The sequence below is a fragment of the Crinia signifera genome, chromosome 6 (genome assembly GCF_055691185.1).
Source record: "Crinia signifera chromosome 6, ASM5569118v1, whole genome shotgun sequence".
Classification (NCBI taxonomy): Eukaryota; Metazoa; Chordata; class Amphibia; order Anura; family Myobatrachidae; genus Crinia; species Crinia signifera.
The window spans coordinates 127596023-127608730 of record NC_139222.1 but is presented as its reverse complement, the minus strand read 5'-3'; the positions used below and the strand labels follow the sequence as shown (position 1 = coordinate 127608730).

The window sequence follows — 12708 nt, the reverse complement described above, 5'->3', positions numbered from 1 at the left end:
CCTGCTCCTCCCCTCTCCTGGTGTCTTTTTTTCCTGTCTCCTTGTTAGTTAAGGCAGGAAGGTTACTTTTATTTTTGGCTCACCTTTTAGATACAGGGATCACTCAGGGGGTTGCAGCTTGGGAGCGTGACCCTTAATAGGGTGCCTGTCCATGCCATCAGGAGTACAGTAGCGGGCGTCTGTAGCTCCTCTCTCCTTCATAGCACCAGCACTAGCGCTTGCAGCGTGTGCACTCTCCGGCAGGGATTGCTGACTGAGAGGAGAAAGTTGTTAAACTCCAGCGTGAGCTACAAGCGCGGACGCCGGGATTGGACTACAGGAGCCAGAATCCCTTGCGTCGCGTCTTCCTGCCGCGTACTTCCGGTTTCGGCAGTACGCGCAGAAACTACAGGTCCCATGTTCCTTTGCGCTATCGCGCACTTCCGGTACGCCGGGCGGCGTTTGCACGCTTCCAGCGCGCTCTGCTTGAATAAAAGAGGCAGAATGTCAGTGTCTGCTGTGAGGCAAAGCAGCAGCAGGGGAGTTCTGACAAAGCGGCTGTAAGGTAGGACGATGGGTTACTTCTGCTATCAGCATCTGTAAAACGCAGTGTGTGTATACATACCTTATGGGTTTTTTATGTTGCTGCAGATAGTGGTGTTGTGAGATGGATCTGCCTTCCCCCAGTAGAGGAAACAGTGCCCCTGTGAGGTGAGCCTTATACGTTTTTGTGATAGGGAGTTTTAGAAAATTTTATTTCAGATTAGTAATAGGGGTTTTTTATTGTTGTTATAGTGTGCCTTCTGAACCAAAGAAAAAAGTTGCTAAGAAGAAGCATACAGAAATACGCTGCATGGCTTGTGATAGAGTGATTGATGCTGCACTTGACAAAACTATATGTGAGAGCTGTGAACCACAGCCGGAAGCCCCTGATAATCAGTCTATAATGCTGGAGAAATTGATGGACTGGATGAAAAAATCCTTTGTGGCTAAAGAGGATGAACACCAAGGGTCTAAGAGAACAAGAGACCAGGCAGAATTGGAGTATGAAGGAAATGATACCTCTGATGATGGGGAGGAATTTAAAGATGGCTCTGATGAACCAGGGGAGATTAAAGAGGATAATAGAGTATTCAATTTTGAAACAGTAGAATATGTGCTGAAACATATTTATAAATCGATGAATTATAAAGAGACTGTCACACCCATAGAAGGGGACGATTTATTATTTGAGGACAGATCCAAGAAGGGTCGTTCCTTCCCGGTTCATCGTGTTATGAAGGAGACTATTGTGAAGGAATGGTCAAATTTGGAAAAGAAACAAGGAAAGTTATTCCGTATTGATAAAATGTATCCTATAAAGGATGAGGAATGTCTTAAGTGGTGTGGTATACCCAAGATAGATGCCGCAGTGGCAGAGGTGACTTCACGCACTACATTACCATTGGAAGATGGAGCCTCATTCCGGGATCCAATGGATCGAAGAATGGAAGGTTCATTGAAGAAAGTGCACCTTTCCACAGCGGTATCCCTGAAGTCAGGGGTAGCGATGGCCTCAGTTACAAGGGCGGTGAGGATGTGGTGTACTACACTTCATACGGACTTAGAGGAGAAGATCTCTAGACAGTACATCATGAAGAATCTAGAAGTGATTCAAAGGGCTGTTGAATTTCTTTGTGAAATGTCTTTAGATGTGACCTCCTTTGCGGCCAGATCTATGGCAGCAGGGGTAGCAGCAAGGAGGGCTCTATGGTTGCGATCCTGGTCAGCTGATTCTCATTCTAAAAACCGTCTGGTCTCGTTACCGTTTGAAGGATCATTTCTCTTTGGCACCAAGCTAGATGCCCTGATTCACAGGCTCACGGGGGGCAAGTCCCTAAAGCTTCCCCAGGATAAAAGGAATAAATTCCCGTATCCAAGTACCTACAAGCAAAACTTTAGAGATGCCAAAGCATACAGGCCGGGTAGGCCGTACAGTCAGAGAGGCTCCTTTTCCAGCTCCAGACAGTCCTTTCGGCAGAATTATAGGAGAGGTGGAAGACAATGACAACCAGCTATTTCCCCCGGTGGGAGCCCGTCTGGCCCAGTTTCCACAGGTATGGGACATTTCAATTCAGGACAGATGGGTACAGAGGATAATTCGAGAGGGTTATTCTTTGGAATTCAACCAGACTCCCACTACAGATTTTTTCCAGAGGTCAAGAAAACCCAGGTCGGCACTAGAGTCAAGAGAGTTAGAGAAAATTCTAACCAATTTACTGTCCATAGAAGCAGTGGAGACGGTGCCAAGGAACCAGTGGGGGAAAGGGATGTACTCCAATTTGTTCCTCGTAGAGAAGAATACGGGGGGGTTCAGAACTATTATAGATCTGAAAAGACTGAATCGATTCTTAATAGTGAGGAAGTTTCGTATGGAGACCATGAGAACCATTACGGCAGGAATAAGAAAGGGGGACTTCATGGTGTCCCTGGACCTAAAAGATGCCTACTATCATGTTCCAGTACATCAGCTGCATCGGAAGTACCTCAGGTTTTGCATAAAAGGGAAGCATTACCAATTTACGTGTCTACCCTTCGGGCTTGCGGCCTCTCCGAGGGTCTTCACGAAAGTGTTAGTAACTCTGGTGGCACTATTAAGAAGAAAAGGGATTCTCATTTGGCCGTATTTAGACGACATACTCATAGCAGCTCCATCCGAACAGGTGCTCACACATCACGTGCAGATTGTGATCGACTGTTTACAAAGGCACGGGTGGCTAGTGAATCGTCAGAAGAGTCAGTTGACGCCCACACAGAGAATCAAGTTTCTGGGGGTAATAATAGACTCAAGAAAGTTCGAAATATCGCTATCAGAAGAAAGGTGCAGAAAGGTCAGGGGGCTGTCGGACTCAATTGCAAAGACAAGAGTGACATCCTTGAAAGAATGCACAAGATAACTAGGGATGATGTCTTCCACAATAGGGGTCATTCCATGGGCTCAATGGAGAATGAGAGAGTTACAGTGGGCAATCCTGCCACTTCTAAAGAAAAGGGTGTCCATAACAAAGAAGATAAATCTGTCTTCAGAAGCAAGAAGGTCTCTACACTGGTGGGCCAGAGAAGCTTTGGAAGACAAGACGACATCTCTCCAGTCACCAAGATTCCGGTTAATCACAACCGACGCGAGTCAGCTAGGTTGGGGAGCTCATTGCGAAGGAGAGACAATTCAAGGCACGTGGAAGGCGAAAGAGAGTGCAAACTCGTCAAACTGGCGAGAGGCAGAGGCCGTATGGAGAGCGATAAGAAACTTTTCCCAGACGATCATAGGGACACATTTAAGAATCTTCTCCGACAATACCTCGGTGGTTGCCTATATAAATCACCAGGGGGGAACCAGGAGCAAGTCACTTATGACAGTACTCTCAAGGATACTGTCTTGGGCGGAAGAGAACGTGGAGTCGTTAACAGCCATTCATGTCCCAGGGGAGCAGAACATACTGGCAGATTTCCTCAGCCGAAACAAAGTGCACCCAGGGGAATGGGAGCTGAATGGAGGAGTCTTCAGAGAGGTGACCAGCCGGTTTGGGGTGCCGGAAGTAGATCTAATGGCGACACACTTAAACAAGAAGGTGAACAGATTCTTCTCCAGATACTCTCTTCCCCAGACAGCAGCGATAGATGCTTTCTCCGTACAGTGGACGTGCAGTTTGGGGTACGTGTTTCCCCCATTTCCACTAATTCCCAAGGTTCTAAAGAAGATAATGGACGAGGGGACGGAAGTGATAATCATTCTTCCCTTTTGGCCCCGGAGGGCATGGTTTACAACAGTGCTGAGAATGGCAGTTCAAGAACCTTGGACATTGCCGGTGGTTCCAGAACTCCTGATGCAGGGGCAGCTGCTACATCCAGATCCCGCAGGGTTAGCTTTGACGGCGTGGAGATTGAGCGGGGCCATCTGAGGCAGAAGGGTCTTTCGGACCAAGTTATTTCTCTGTTGCTCCAAGCAAGAAAGAAGATTTCGTCTGTGGCTTATTATAGGGTCTGGCGAGCGTTTCTCAACTGGAGAGGGTCGATGGAGGCAATACAGGAAGTTACAACTGCTGAGGTTTTACAATTCCTTTACAAGGGGTTTGCAGATGGTCTGGCTAATTCAACATTGAAGGTTCAGATTTCAGCCTTAAGTGTCCTATTAGAGAGAAGACTGGCGGAAGAACAACTGATTATTAGGTTCGGGAATGCGATCAAGAGGATGAGACCTCCAATTAGATCTCTGGTAGCCTCCTGGGACCTAAATCTAGTATTAAAAGCTCTGATGAGTCCACCTTTTGAGCCGTTAGCAGAAATCTCGTTAAAGCACTTGAATTGGAAGACCGTATTTTTAGTCGCCATCACCTCAGCGAGAAGAGTTAGTGAACTCCAAGCGCTATGGGCAGAGGAGCCATATCTGAAGATTCTTCCTGATAAAATTGTTCTTAGAACCAATCCTCATTTTCTCCCCAAAGTCATTTCTGAATTTCATTTGAACCAAGAAATTTCACTGCCAACGTTTTATCCAGAACCCAAGAGTGAGGAAGAGATGGTCTTACACAATTTGGATGTAGTAAGGAGTATTACTACTTATTTGAAGAGAACGGAGGAAATCAGGAAGACAAAGAGTTTATTTATAATCCCTGAGGGGTCAAGGAAGGGATTGACTCCTACGAAGCAAACCATTTCAAGATGGATCAGGGAGATCATTGTATTCGTGTACAAGTTGGAAGGAAAAGAAGTTCCAGCGATTGTCACGGCACACTCTACAAGGGCTACGTCGACTTCGTGGGCTTTGAAGGCGAAGGCGTCGATAAAGGACTTATGTGACGCTGCTACTTGGTCCTCAGTTCATACGTTCTCTAGACATTATGAAATAAATGTGTCTGTTCCTCAATTTGGGGATCAAGTATTACATGGTGTGATGGATAATTAAAAGAATTATAACTTGACTGGGCCCTCCCGTGTATTTAGCTTTGGTATTCCCAATGTGATGGCTGCCATGGGATCGTAGAAGAAAACATCGGATTATACTTACCGATAATTCCTTTTCTTCCTAGAGACCATGGCAGCCATTATTTGCCCTCCCTTATGTTCTTTTTTCCCAGAGAGGAAGGAGACACTCGAAAAGACACCAGGAGAGGGGAGGAGCAGGGATATATACCCAAGGGGGAGGAGCCTGGGAAAAAAGTAACCTGTCTAACTCAAGGAAAGGGGCGATATCCCAATGTGATGGCTGCCATGGTCTCTAGGAAGAAAAGGAATTATCGGTAAGTATAATCCGATGTTTTTGTTGTAATTGACTAAGGTTTAGACCAAAACAAAGTCACAGTACAGTTGCTGAATTTCATATTCTCTTTTGTCCATCAAGCCATTAGCAGATATGTCAATAGCAATGAAAGGAGGGACTTATCTTAATTGAGTAATCTGACTGACTGGTAATTCACAGAAATGGTTTCTTGCTAGATGTTTGTGCAAGCTTATCTATACAAAGTACTAAATATACCAAATAGTTTCTACTAATTTAAGTTGGCTTTGGATAACAGATTTTTCTTATTTTACCCTTAGAGAGACCGCTCTGCTTATTGATCCCAAGAACTCGTGCTCTTCCTCTCGCCAGTGGGTAGCATTAGTTGTGGGGCATGAACTGGCACATCAGTGGTTTGGGAACCTTGTCACTATGGTAAGTACAGGGGGTAATTCAGTTTTGCACGAAGGACACAATGTAATGTTCCAAAACAGTACATAGTGTTTGCTGACAGCACAAGCTTTTGAGGTGTTAGGAAAAACTTGCTGTGCCAGCCTTGCTGGAAATAGGTGCTATGCATGCAGCTGTGATGCCCAGCAGCACTGCTGCTTTAAATTTATTCCCCCCTAGGTGTCTTTGAGTAAAAGTTATTCAGTGTCCATTTATCACCAGTGTTCTGAGCAATGCTAGATCACTCAGAATGCTCAGCAACATCGCTCACCACACAGTGATGTGCCAGCACTGTGTGCTGAGCAATCTGTCAGGGCCAGTGGTCTCTGGTGAGAACACTGGCTTTGACCAATTTTAATGTCCAGCATGCTGGATATTAATCTCCGGGCGGGCGATGGCAACACGCAGGGCCACACATCGCTATTCCCCTGCACACAGAGATGTAGGAGCATTCTCACTAGATTGCTTAGAAAATGGCTACGTATGTAGGCCCCATTAGGATGCGCACATCCAGTCTCCAAACTGGTGACTTCTCTGGTGCAGTTACGGTAAGACTCCAGATACAATGGCCGTATTCAGTGTGGCCGGCGAAGGGGAGGGTTAAATGGTGGGGAATGCCAAAAACAAGTGATCCTCAACGTTTAACCCCCGCGCCGGCCGCTCACCCTTATCTGTGTTCTGGGGAATCCTCGCCATCCGAGGATTCCACCAAACAGTGAGCCTCGTGGCTAATGCAGGGTCACTTCTCCTTCCTGAGCTGTTTATATAACAAGGTTTCAAGTGTTTTCACTGTTTAACCTTTTTCTATAGCGCACAGGGATTGCTGTAGGAGAATAAGCTTTTATACATTACTGAGCAGACATTTCATGATAGCACCACCTGCTGGTTTATCTAATGAGAATTACATGTATAATTCCTTTAATAAAGGGAGCTTTAGTGCACATTGAAAATGCTTTGGTTGCTGTAAATTGGAACGGCAGGGAATGAATAACCGCTATATGAGAAGCTTGCTGATATGTCCTATCCTTTCCCTGTCCTTGGCAGGAATGGTGGACCCACTTGTGGCTGAATGAAGGCTTTGCATCCTGGATTGAATACCTCTGTGTTGATCACTGCTTCCCTGAGTATGACATATGGACACAGTTTGTCTCTGCAGATTACACTCGAGCTCAAGAACTGGATGCACTGGACAATAGCCACCCAATTGAGGTATTGAGATGCATTTCATTGCTTTTTGTCATCTGCTTTTTCCATTTATTTTGGGGGGTATTATTTATTTGTTAACTTTAATTTGCTTTATTATTGGTGTAGTCTTCAATGGACTAATGCTATTCTACTTATATTGGCCACTTTCGAATTGTCTTATATTGTGTGTGTGTGTATGTGTGTAAATTGATGATGTTTTGGTCAGGAAGGTGGCCATATTGTTATATTGGAGGAGTCATTGCTACTTTGTTCTTTGTCCGCAGGTCAATGTGGGACATCCTTCTGAAGTGGATGAAATATTTGATGCAATATCCTACAGCAAAGGAGCATCTGTAATCCGTATGCTGCATGATTACATTGGTGATGAGGTAAGTGGGTATATTATATTTAATGCCATAGAAGTATACACATAGGCCTGGTGCAGTGTTGGTCATACATTGGGAGTAATCTATGCTCTAAAAAATGTAGCGTGTTTACACCCATATGCCGTGACATAAGCATCGAGATGTGTGCAGGCTGTCACCATATGCATTTGTTTTACATCCAGCATGTGTTAAAGACAATTATGCCCATGTTTATAACCATTTGCTTTGGTGGCGGAATATGATTTGGCTATTATTATTGGAAACCCCTTATACAGCAGACACGAGACCTTTTTTTTTTTTTTGGCTTATCTACTGCAAAAGCATAATCTGTGTATCCGCAATGAGGAAAGTGCCTTTCTCCATTAGCTGTGCATTCACAAACTGCTCATCAGAGGTTTTTTAGTGCTGTGACCATCATTCAGTATTTGTATCTGATCACTGGAAAATAATGTACCTTTCTCGTGTGTGTGTGTATCTTTTTAATAGTGCAAACATATTCTTACTGGCCTCTGTTAGTATTCCGCTTCCCTCACCTGTCCCCTCCCCAGTTGGGTTTTACTTCCAAGTATTACACTGGTCTCCATCTACTGTTTCCGTTTTCTGAGTATGGGGTGGTCCTCATTCAGCATCGGACTTATAGCTCCTTACATATCAAAAAGATAATTCTACCTGATTCTTTCCCGTAATGATGGTTTCTTTGAATTAAATACCTATTTTTGAGTGCAGGTTCTATTCGTTCTTATTCCAGTTTATATTAATGTTGTTAATTATCTGAATTTTTATATTGCATTTATTGTATAAATCCTAACAATTGGGTAAAGGTGGTCGTCCCCCCTCATTAAATTGATGCAGGCAGGGCAAACGTCTCCCTCTGAGATAGATTATATTTTGTTTTTCTTCCCCTGCAGGACTTTCGGAAGGGCATGAACCAATATCTCACAAAATTCCAGGAGAAGAATGCTGCTACAGGTACTCCATGCTGTGTGCTGACCATATTTCAGACTACATTGCCAATCTGCACTCTTATCTTCCATGTTGCTGTCCCTTGCACAGCTGTAAAATTTGTTCTCCTTTTTTTCTGCAGAGGACCTATGGGAGTGTCTTGAGGAGGCGAGTGGGAAGCCAATTGCTGCTGTAATGAATACATGGACCAAGCAGATGGGTTTTCCTTTAATCTATGTGGAGTCAGAGCAGGTAACTATGCCTAAAGATTCATTAATAGGTTTTTGCCATGTGATGTTTAATTTAGCATACTTCCTGTGCAATGTCATCCAAGGATGAGCCTTTTCTCAATGATTTTAATATCCTAGCACAACAAGCGTATACATTTTTGGTTCATATCCACCATTAATAATCTTCCCCAGAAAGAAGACTCCCGGATCTTAAAGCTGTCTCAAAAGAAGTTCTGTGCCAGTGGGCCACAGCATGGTAAGGTGTTCTAGGCTCTTCTGTGACTTGTATTGCTCTATCTGAGATGTAAGGGACCTTGCCATGCACTGCCATAGCGGTGTGACCTGATCACAAGACAATGCTGCTCATCTTTGCACAGTATTGTCATTATAGTCTCACGTGTGCTTTGCTGGAGCTGCTCAAAGCTATCCTACCTTTCTTTCTTCCTATTTCTCTTATCTCCTTTATTCTCCCGATGATAGGTTGGCGGGTAAGCCTCCAGCCCCTCTCTCCATATAACATCCTCCTATTGCCCTCGCTCAGGTGAGGAGTGTCCTCAATGGATGGTACCGATCAGCATCTGCACCAGTGAATCCCCGGCCACCGCTAAAGTAAGATTACTTATGGACAAGTCTGAGACAGTTGTGCTAGAAGGAGTCACTTCAGACCAGTGGGTTAAGGTGAGTTTGAGTAACTGTTGCAGTGCCAATGTTTCTGACTAGCAGGAATTTTGAGATATTACCAATGAATTCAACACTGTTATGCGCTCTGATAGTATGATATGAATGGTGATACACCAAGGTGTGAGTGCCGTATAATTCATAAGTTATAAATTATTATTGTCCTTTATTTATATGGCACCACAATGGTTCCGCAGTACCTAAATTTGGAAGACAATTTGGAACTTGAGAACAATGTGAATCATTGCTTGGGTTTGTTATTATACCTCATCACCAATTGCCTTTTAAATCTGCTTTACCGAAGTCACTGCTCCTCTTCTCTCCTCCAACTTAGTTGAACCCGGGGACTGTTGGTTTCTACCGCACCCAATACAGCTCTGACATGCTGGACAGCTTGCTACCTGGGATTAGAGATCGCTCACTTCAGCCCGTGGACCGGCTTGGCCTGCAGAATGATCTATTTTCCCTGGTGAGTATGGACATGAAGTTAAGTAAACACTGACACAATACGGTGATTTTTATTTTATTCTGCAAGGGGCAGATACTAATCCAGTATGCCTAGTTTCATCCATGTGTATTCCTTCTGTAGGCCCGAGCAGGCATCATCAGCACGGTTGAAGTCCTTAAAGTCATGGAGGCCTTTGTGAATGAACCTAATTATACTGTATGGAGCGACTTGAGCTGTAATCTAGGGATCCTGTCCACACTCTTATCTCACACAGAGTTTCATGAAGAGATTCAAGATTTCATAAGAGATGTCTTCTCCCCCATTGGACAACGCTTGGGCTGGGATCCCAAGCCTGGGGAGGGTAGGTTGTAAAAAGTCCATGCTTGGTAATCTTATTTTAATTAGTTTTTTGTTCCTCTAAAGCACAATCCCTCTTTTTATACCCAGTCTAGTAAACAATATAAATGATAATGGTAAATTGATATAGATAGAAATCTCAGTGAAAATAAACATCAAGTGTCTTACCTTTTTGTACTGTAAGAGGAGTGACTGTCCCGCCACCAAGCCCGCAGAGGCACTGGATGCGGATACTCAAACTTCCGGTCTGGCCCACCTCCACGGTGTCACCAGTGTGATTGGTTACCAAGGATACCAGGCAGTGTATGACTGGTAAAAGTGAATCTGGTGACATTAGTGATCTGAAGCTAAAAACAAAATAAAGTGACATTAGAATTAAGGCACAGTAGCACTTGGGATATAATGCAAACTAACATATTTTAATATTGATATACATTTTAATGCACAGAATTAGCAGAAGCAAATATATTATCAAAGTGTGAGACAGTGTCCAGTATTGTTCTGTAATATTACTCCACTGGGGTTCCTAGGGTTTTGGGTCAATAGGAAGTATAAGCGATCGTGGACTAAATTAATGTTAAATGCAAAGTGTGGACATAATTTGGAGGGCTATAAACATGATCTGAACACACACCATGTGATTTTCTTATTCAAACTTTGAGGGTCCACTGTTTGTAGTTTGCCCACTCGGTCTCCTCCTTTAAGGGTAGCCGGTATGTGCTCAACAATTTGGTATTGAATGGTCGTTAAGATTGCTTTGCTTGAGTGAAATGTCAGGCCATTGGTAGTTCCGGGATCTTGCCTTTAGATTTGCCTAGAATCATGGGCTTTAATTGCTGACCTATGGAAGGCCATACGTTCACATAGCGATCTGATCGTTTTCTCTAGGAGAGCCCACAGGGGCAGGTGATAAGATGCAGTAGATGGATGTGCAGGTGAGGATGTCTTTGATTTTATTTGACTGTATCTACAAGTACTGAAGGCATTTGTAGCATACCTGCGGCCTGCTAAGAAAAAGGCTGTTTGTCATTTCCTCTATTGCACACGGCTGAAAAGCCGGTGATGTCCGTATGGAGTGTGAATTCCTTTATATTTCTGCCTCTTGTGTGGCAAACCATGGGTTTCTTGTTTCTGAAGCAAAGTAAGTTCTAATCAATGGCTATGATAGGCCAAAGGGCTCTGGAGATGGTGAGAAATTTAATATTAGATGTATATTTAGAGATCAATATAAAAGAGATACACATATAAATGGATACATATGGGAGTATGTAATCTGGGATCACGGCTGTCGATCCCCGCTGACAGCCCTGATCCTGGCCCGGTCTGATCGAACACAGAATGACAGGCGGGATTCAATGTCCCAAAGGGGGTGTGGCCGCAAAACCGGCCGTGGATTGGCGATCTGTGGCCGTTATCGGCAGAACGGGTCCGACAGCTTCTAAAGTCGGGCCCGTTCTGCCGTGATCCCGCATCAATGCTGTTGCTAAAGACCGCATTGAATAGGGAAGTACCGCTAGTTCCCACGTCGGAAATAACGGCGGCACATTACCACCCCTAGACTATGTGACTGCTATCAGAGGTACATATTATTGGCATTTGTGTAATAGGTTTTATTTCCTTTCCTCCTTAGGACACTTGGATGCTTTGCTCAGGGGGCTAGTTTTAGGAAAGCTGGGAAAGGCTGGCCATAAGCCTACCGTGGAAGAAGCTCGTCGTAGGTTTAAGGACCATGTAGAAGGAAAAACCACATTGAGTGCTGACCTGCGGAGCCCGGTTAGATATAAATCTAAATGGACTGCACTTTTCTTCCTGTGTCATAAAAGACTCTAAACACGATCTGTTTTCATTTTAGGTTTATGTGACTGTTCTGAAGCATGGAGACAGCACAACTTTGGACACCATGCTAAAGGTTAGTTATCCACATGTAAATGTTCTTGAGTTTATTTTAATTGCACCCCTTACATTTTATTTTGCAGGATTGCTGATGACATTTTGTTTTCAAATAATCTTATTAATGTTTAATAGTACATTGCAAATTCTTCCTTATACGTCTCTCTATAGTCTACTTTACAAATAAATGTCTCAAATTTTAGCTCCACAAATTGGCTGACATGCAAGAGGAAAGGAACCGTATTGAGCGGGTTCTTGGAGCCATCTCTTCACAGGATTTAATCCAGAAAGTTCTCAGCTTTTCACTTTCGGTAAATATGTAACCATGCCCAGTCTACAGTTTTCTTACCCTTTTTAATGTATTTCCTATTCTTTAAAAATCAATTTTGTAAGCCAACTTTTGTTTTATATACTTATATACTACAATTATTATCCTTTTGCTAAGAATATGATGAGTTGGGTACAGATGTTTTATTGTATAAGGGTCTTAATGGTGATGTATCTTAAATATCCAATTCATTTTAAAAATGTAAACTCAAACATTACTATAAAAATACAACAAAAAATACCTAATAAAGCTATGTAAACGGCATGCTGTTTTAGCGCTATATACTGTATTCCACACTGTCATATATCCAGGTAAGCTGTATCACAAGGCTAGAGCTGTTACCTGGAAGAGTGATCAAAAGACCAATCTGAATTATGTGGCACCCTACCACACACACATTCATTGTTAATGTTTTTGTCGAATTCCAAGTAATCTTACAAGGATGTTTTTAGTTTGTGGGAGTAAACCCACGCAAACACGGGAGACATACAAATTTGACACTTATACGGCTTTGGTGGAAACCCGAACTGAAGTCATCAGTGCTGTAAGATAGCCATGCTAACCATTATGTCTACTGTACC

At 43.5% G+C, this 12708-nt stretch overlaps 1 protein-coding gene across 1 annotated transcript in view; it reads left to right on the top strand.

Annotated features, from left to right (window-relative positions):
- The window catches only part of NPEPPS (aminopeptidase puromycin sensitive), a 75908-nt gene that overhangs the window by 50245 nt on the left and 12955 nt on the right, over positions 1-12708 (top strand). The window contains exons 9-20 of the mRNA XM_083147113.1: positions 5554-5668; positions 6728-6892; positions 7153-7257; positions 8163-8223; positions 8339-8448; positions 8619-8682; positions 8968-9104; positions 9439-9573; positions 9694-9913; positions 11540-11682; positions 11762-11818; positions 12003-12110. Coding sequence (XP_083003239.1) covers positions 5554-5668; positions 6728-6892; positions 7153-7257; positions 8163-8223; positions 8339-8448; positions 8619-8682; positions 8968-9104; positions 9439-9573; positions 9694-9913; positions 11540-11682; positions 11762-11818; positions 12003-12110 — 1420 coding nt within the window. The remainder of the gene's footprint in view (positions 1-5553; positions 5669-6727; positions 6893-7152; positions 7258-8162; positions 8224-8338; positions 8449-8618; positions 8683-8967; positions 9105-9438; positions 9574-9693; positions 9914-11539; positions 11683-11761; positions 11819-12002; positions 12111-12708) is intronic.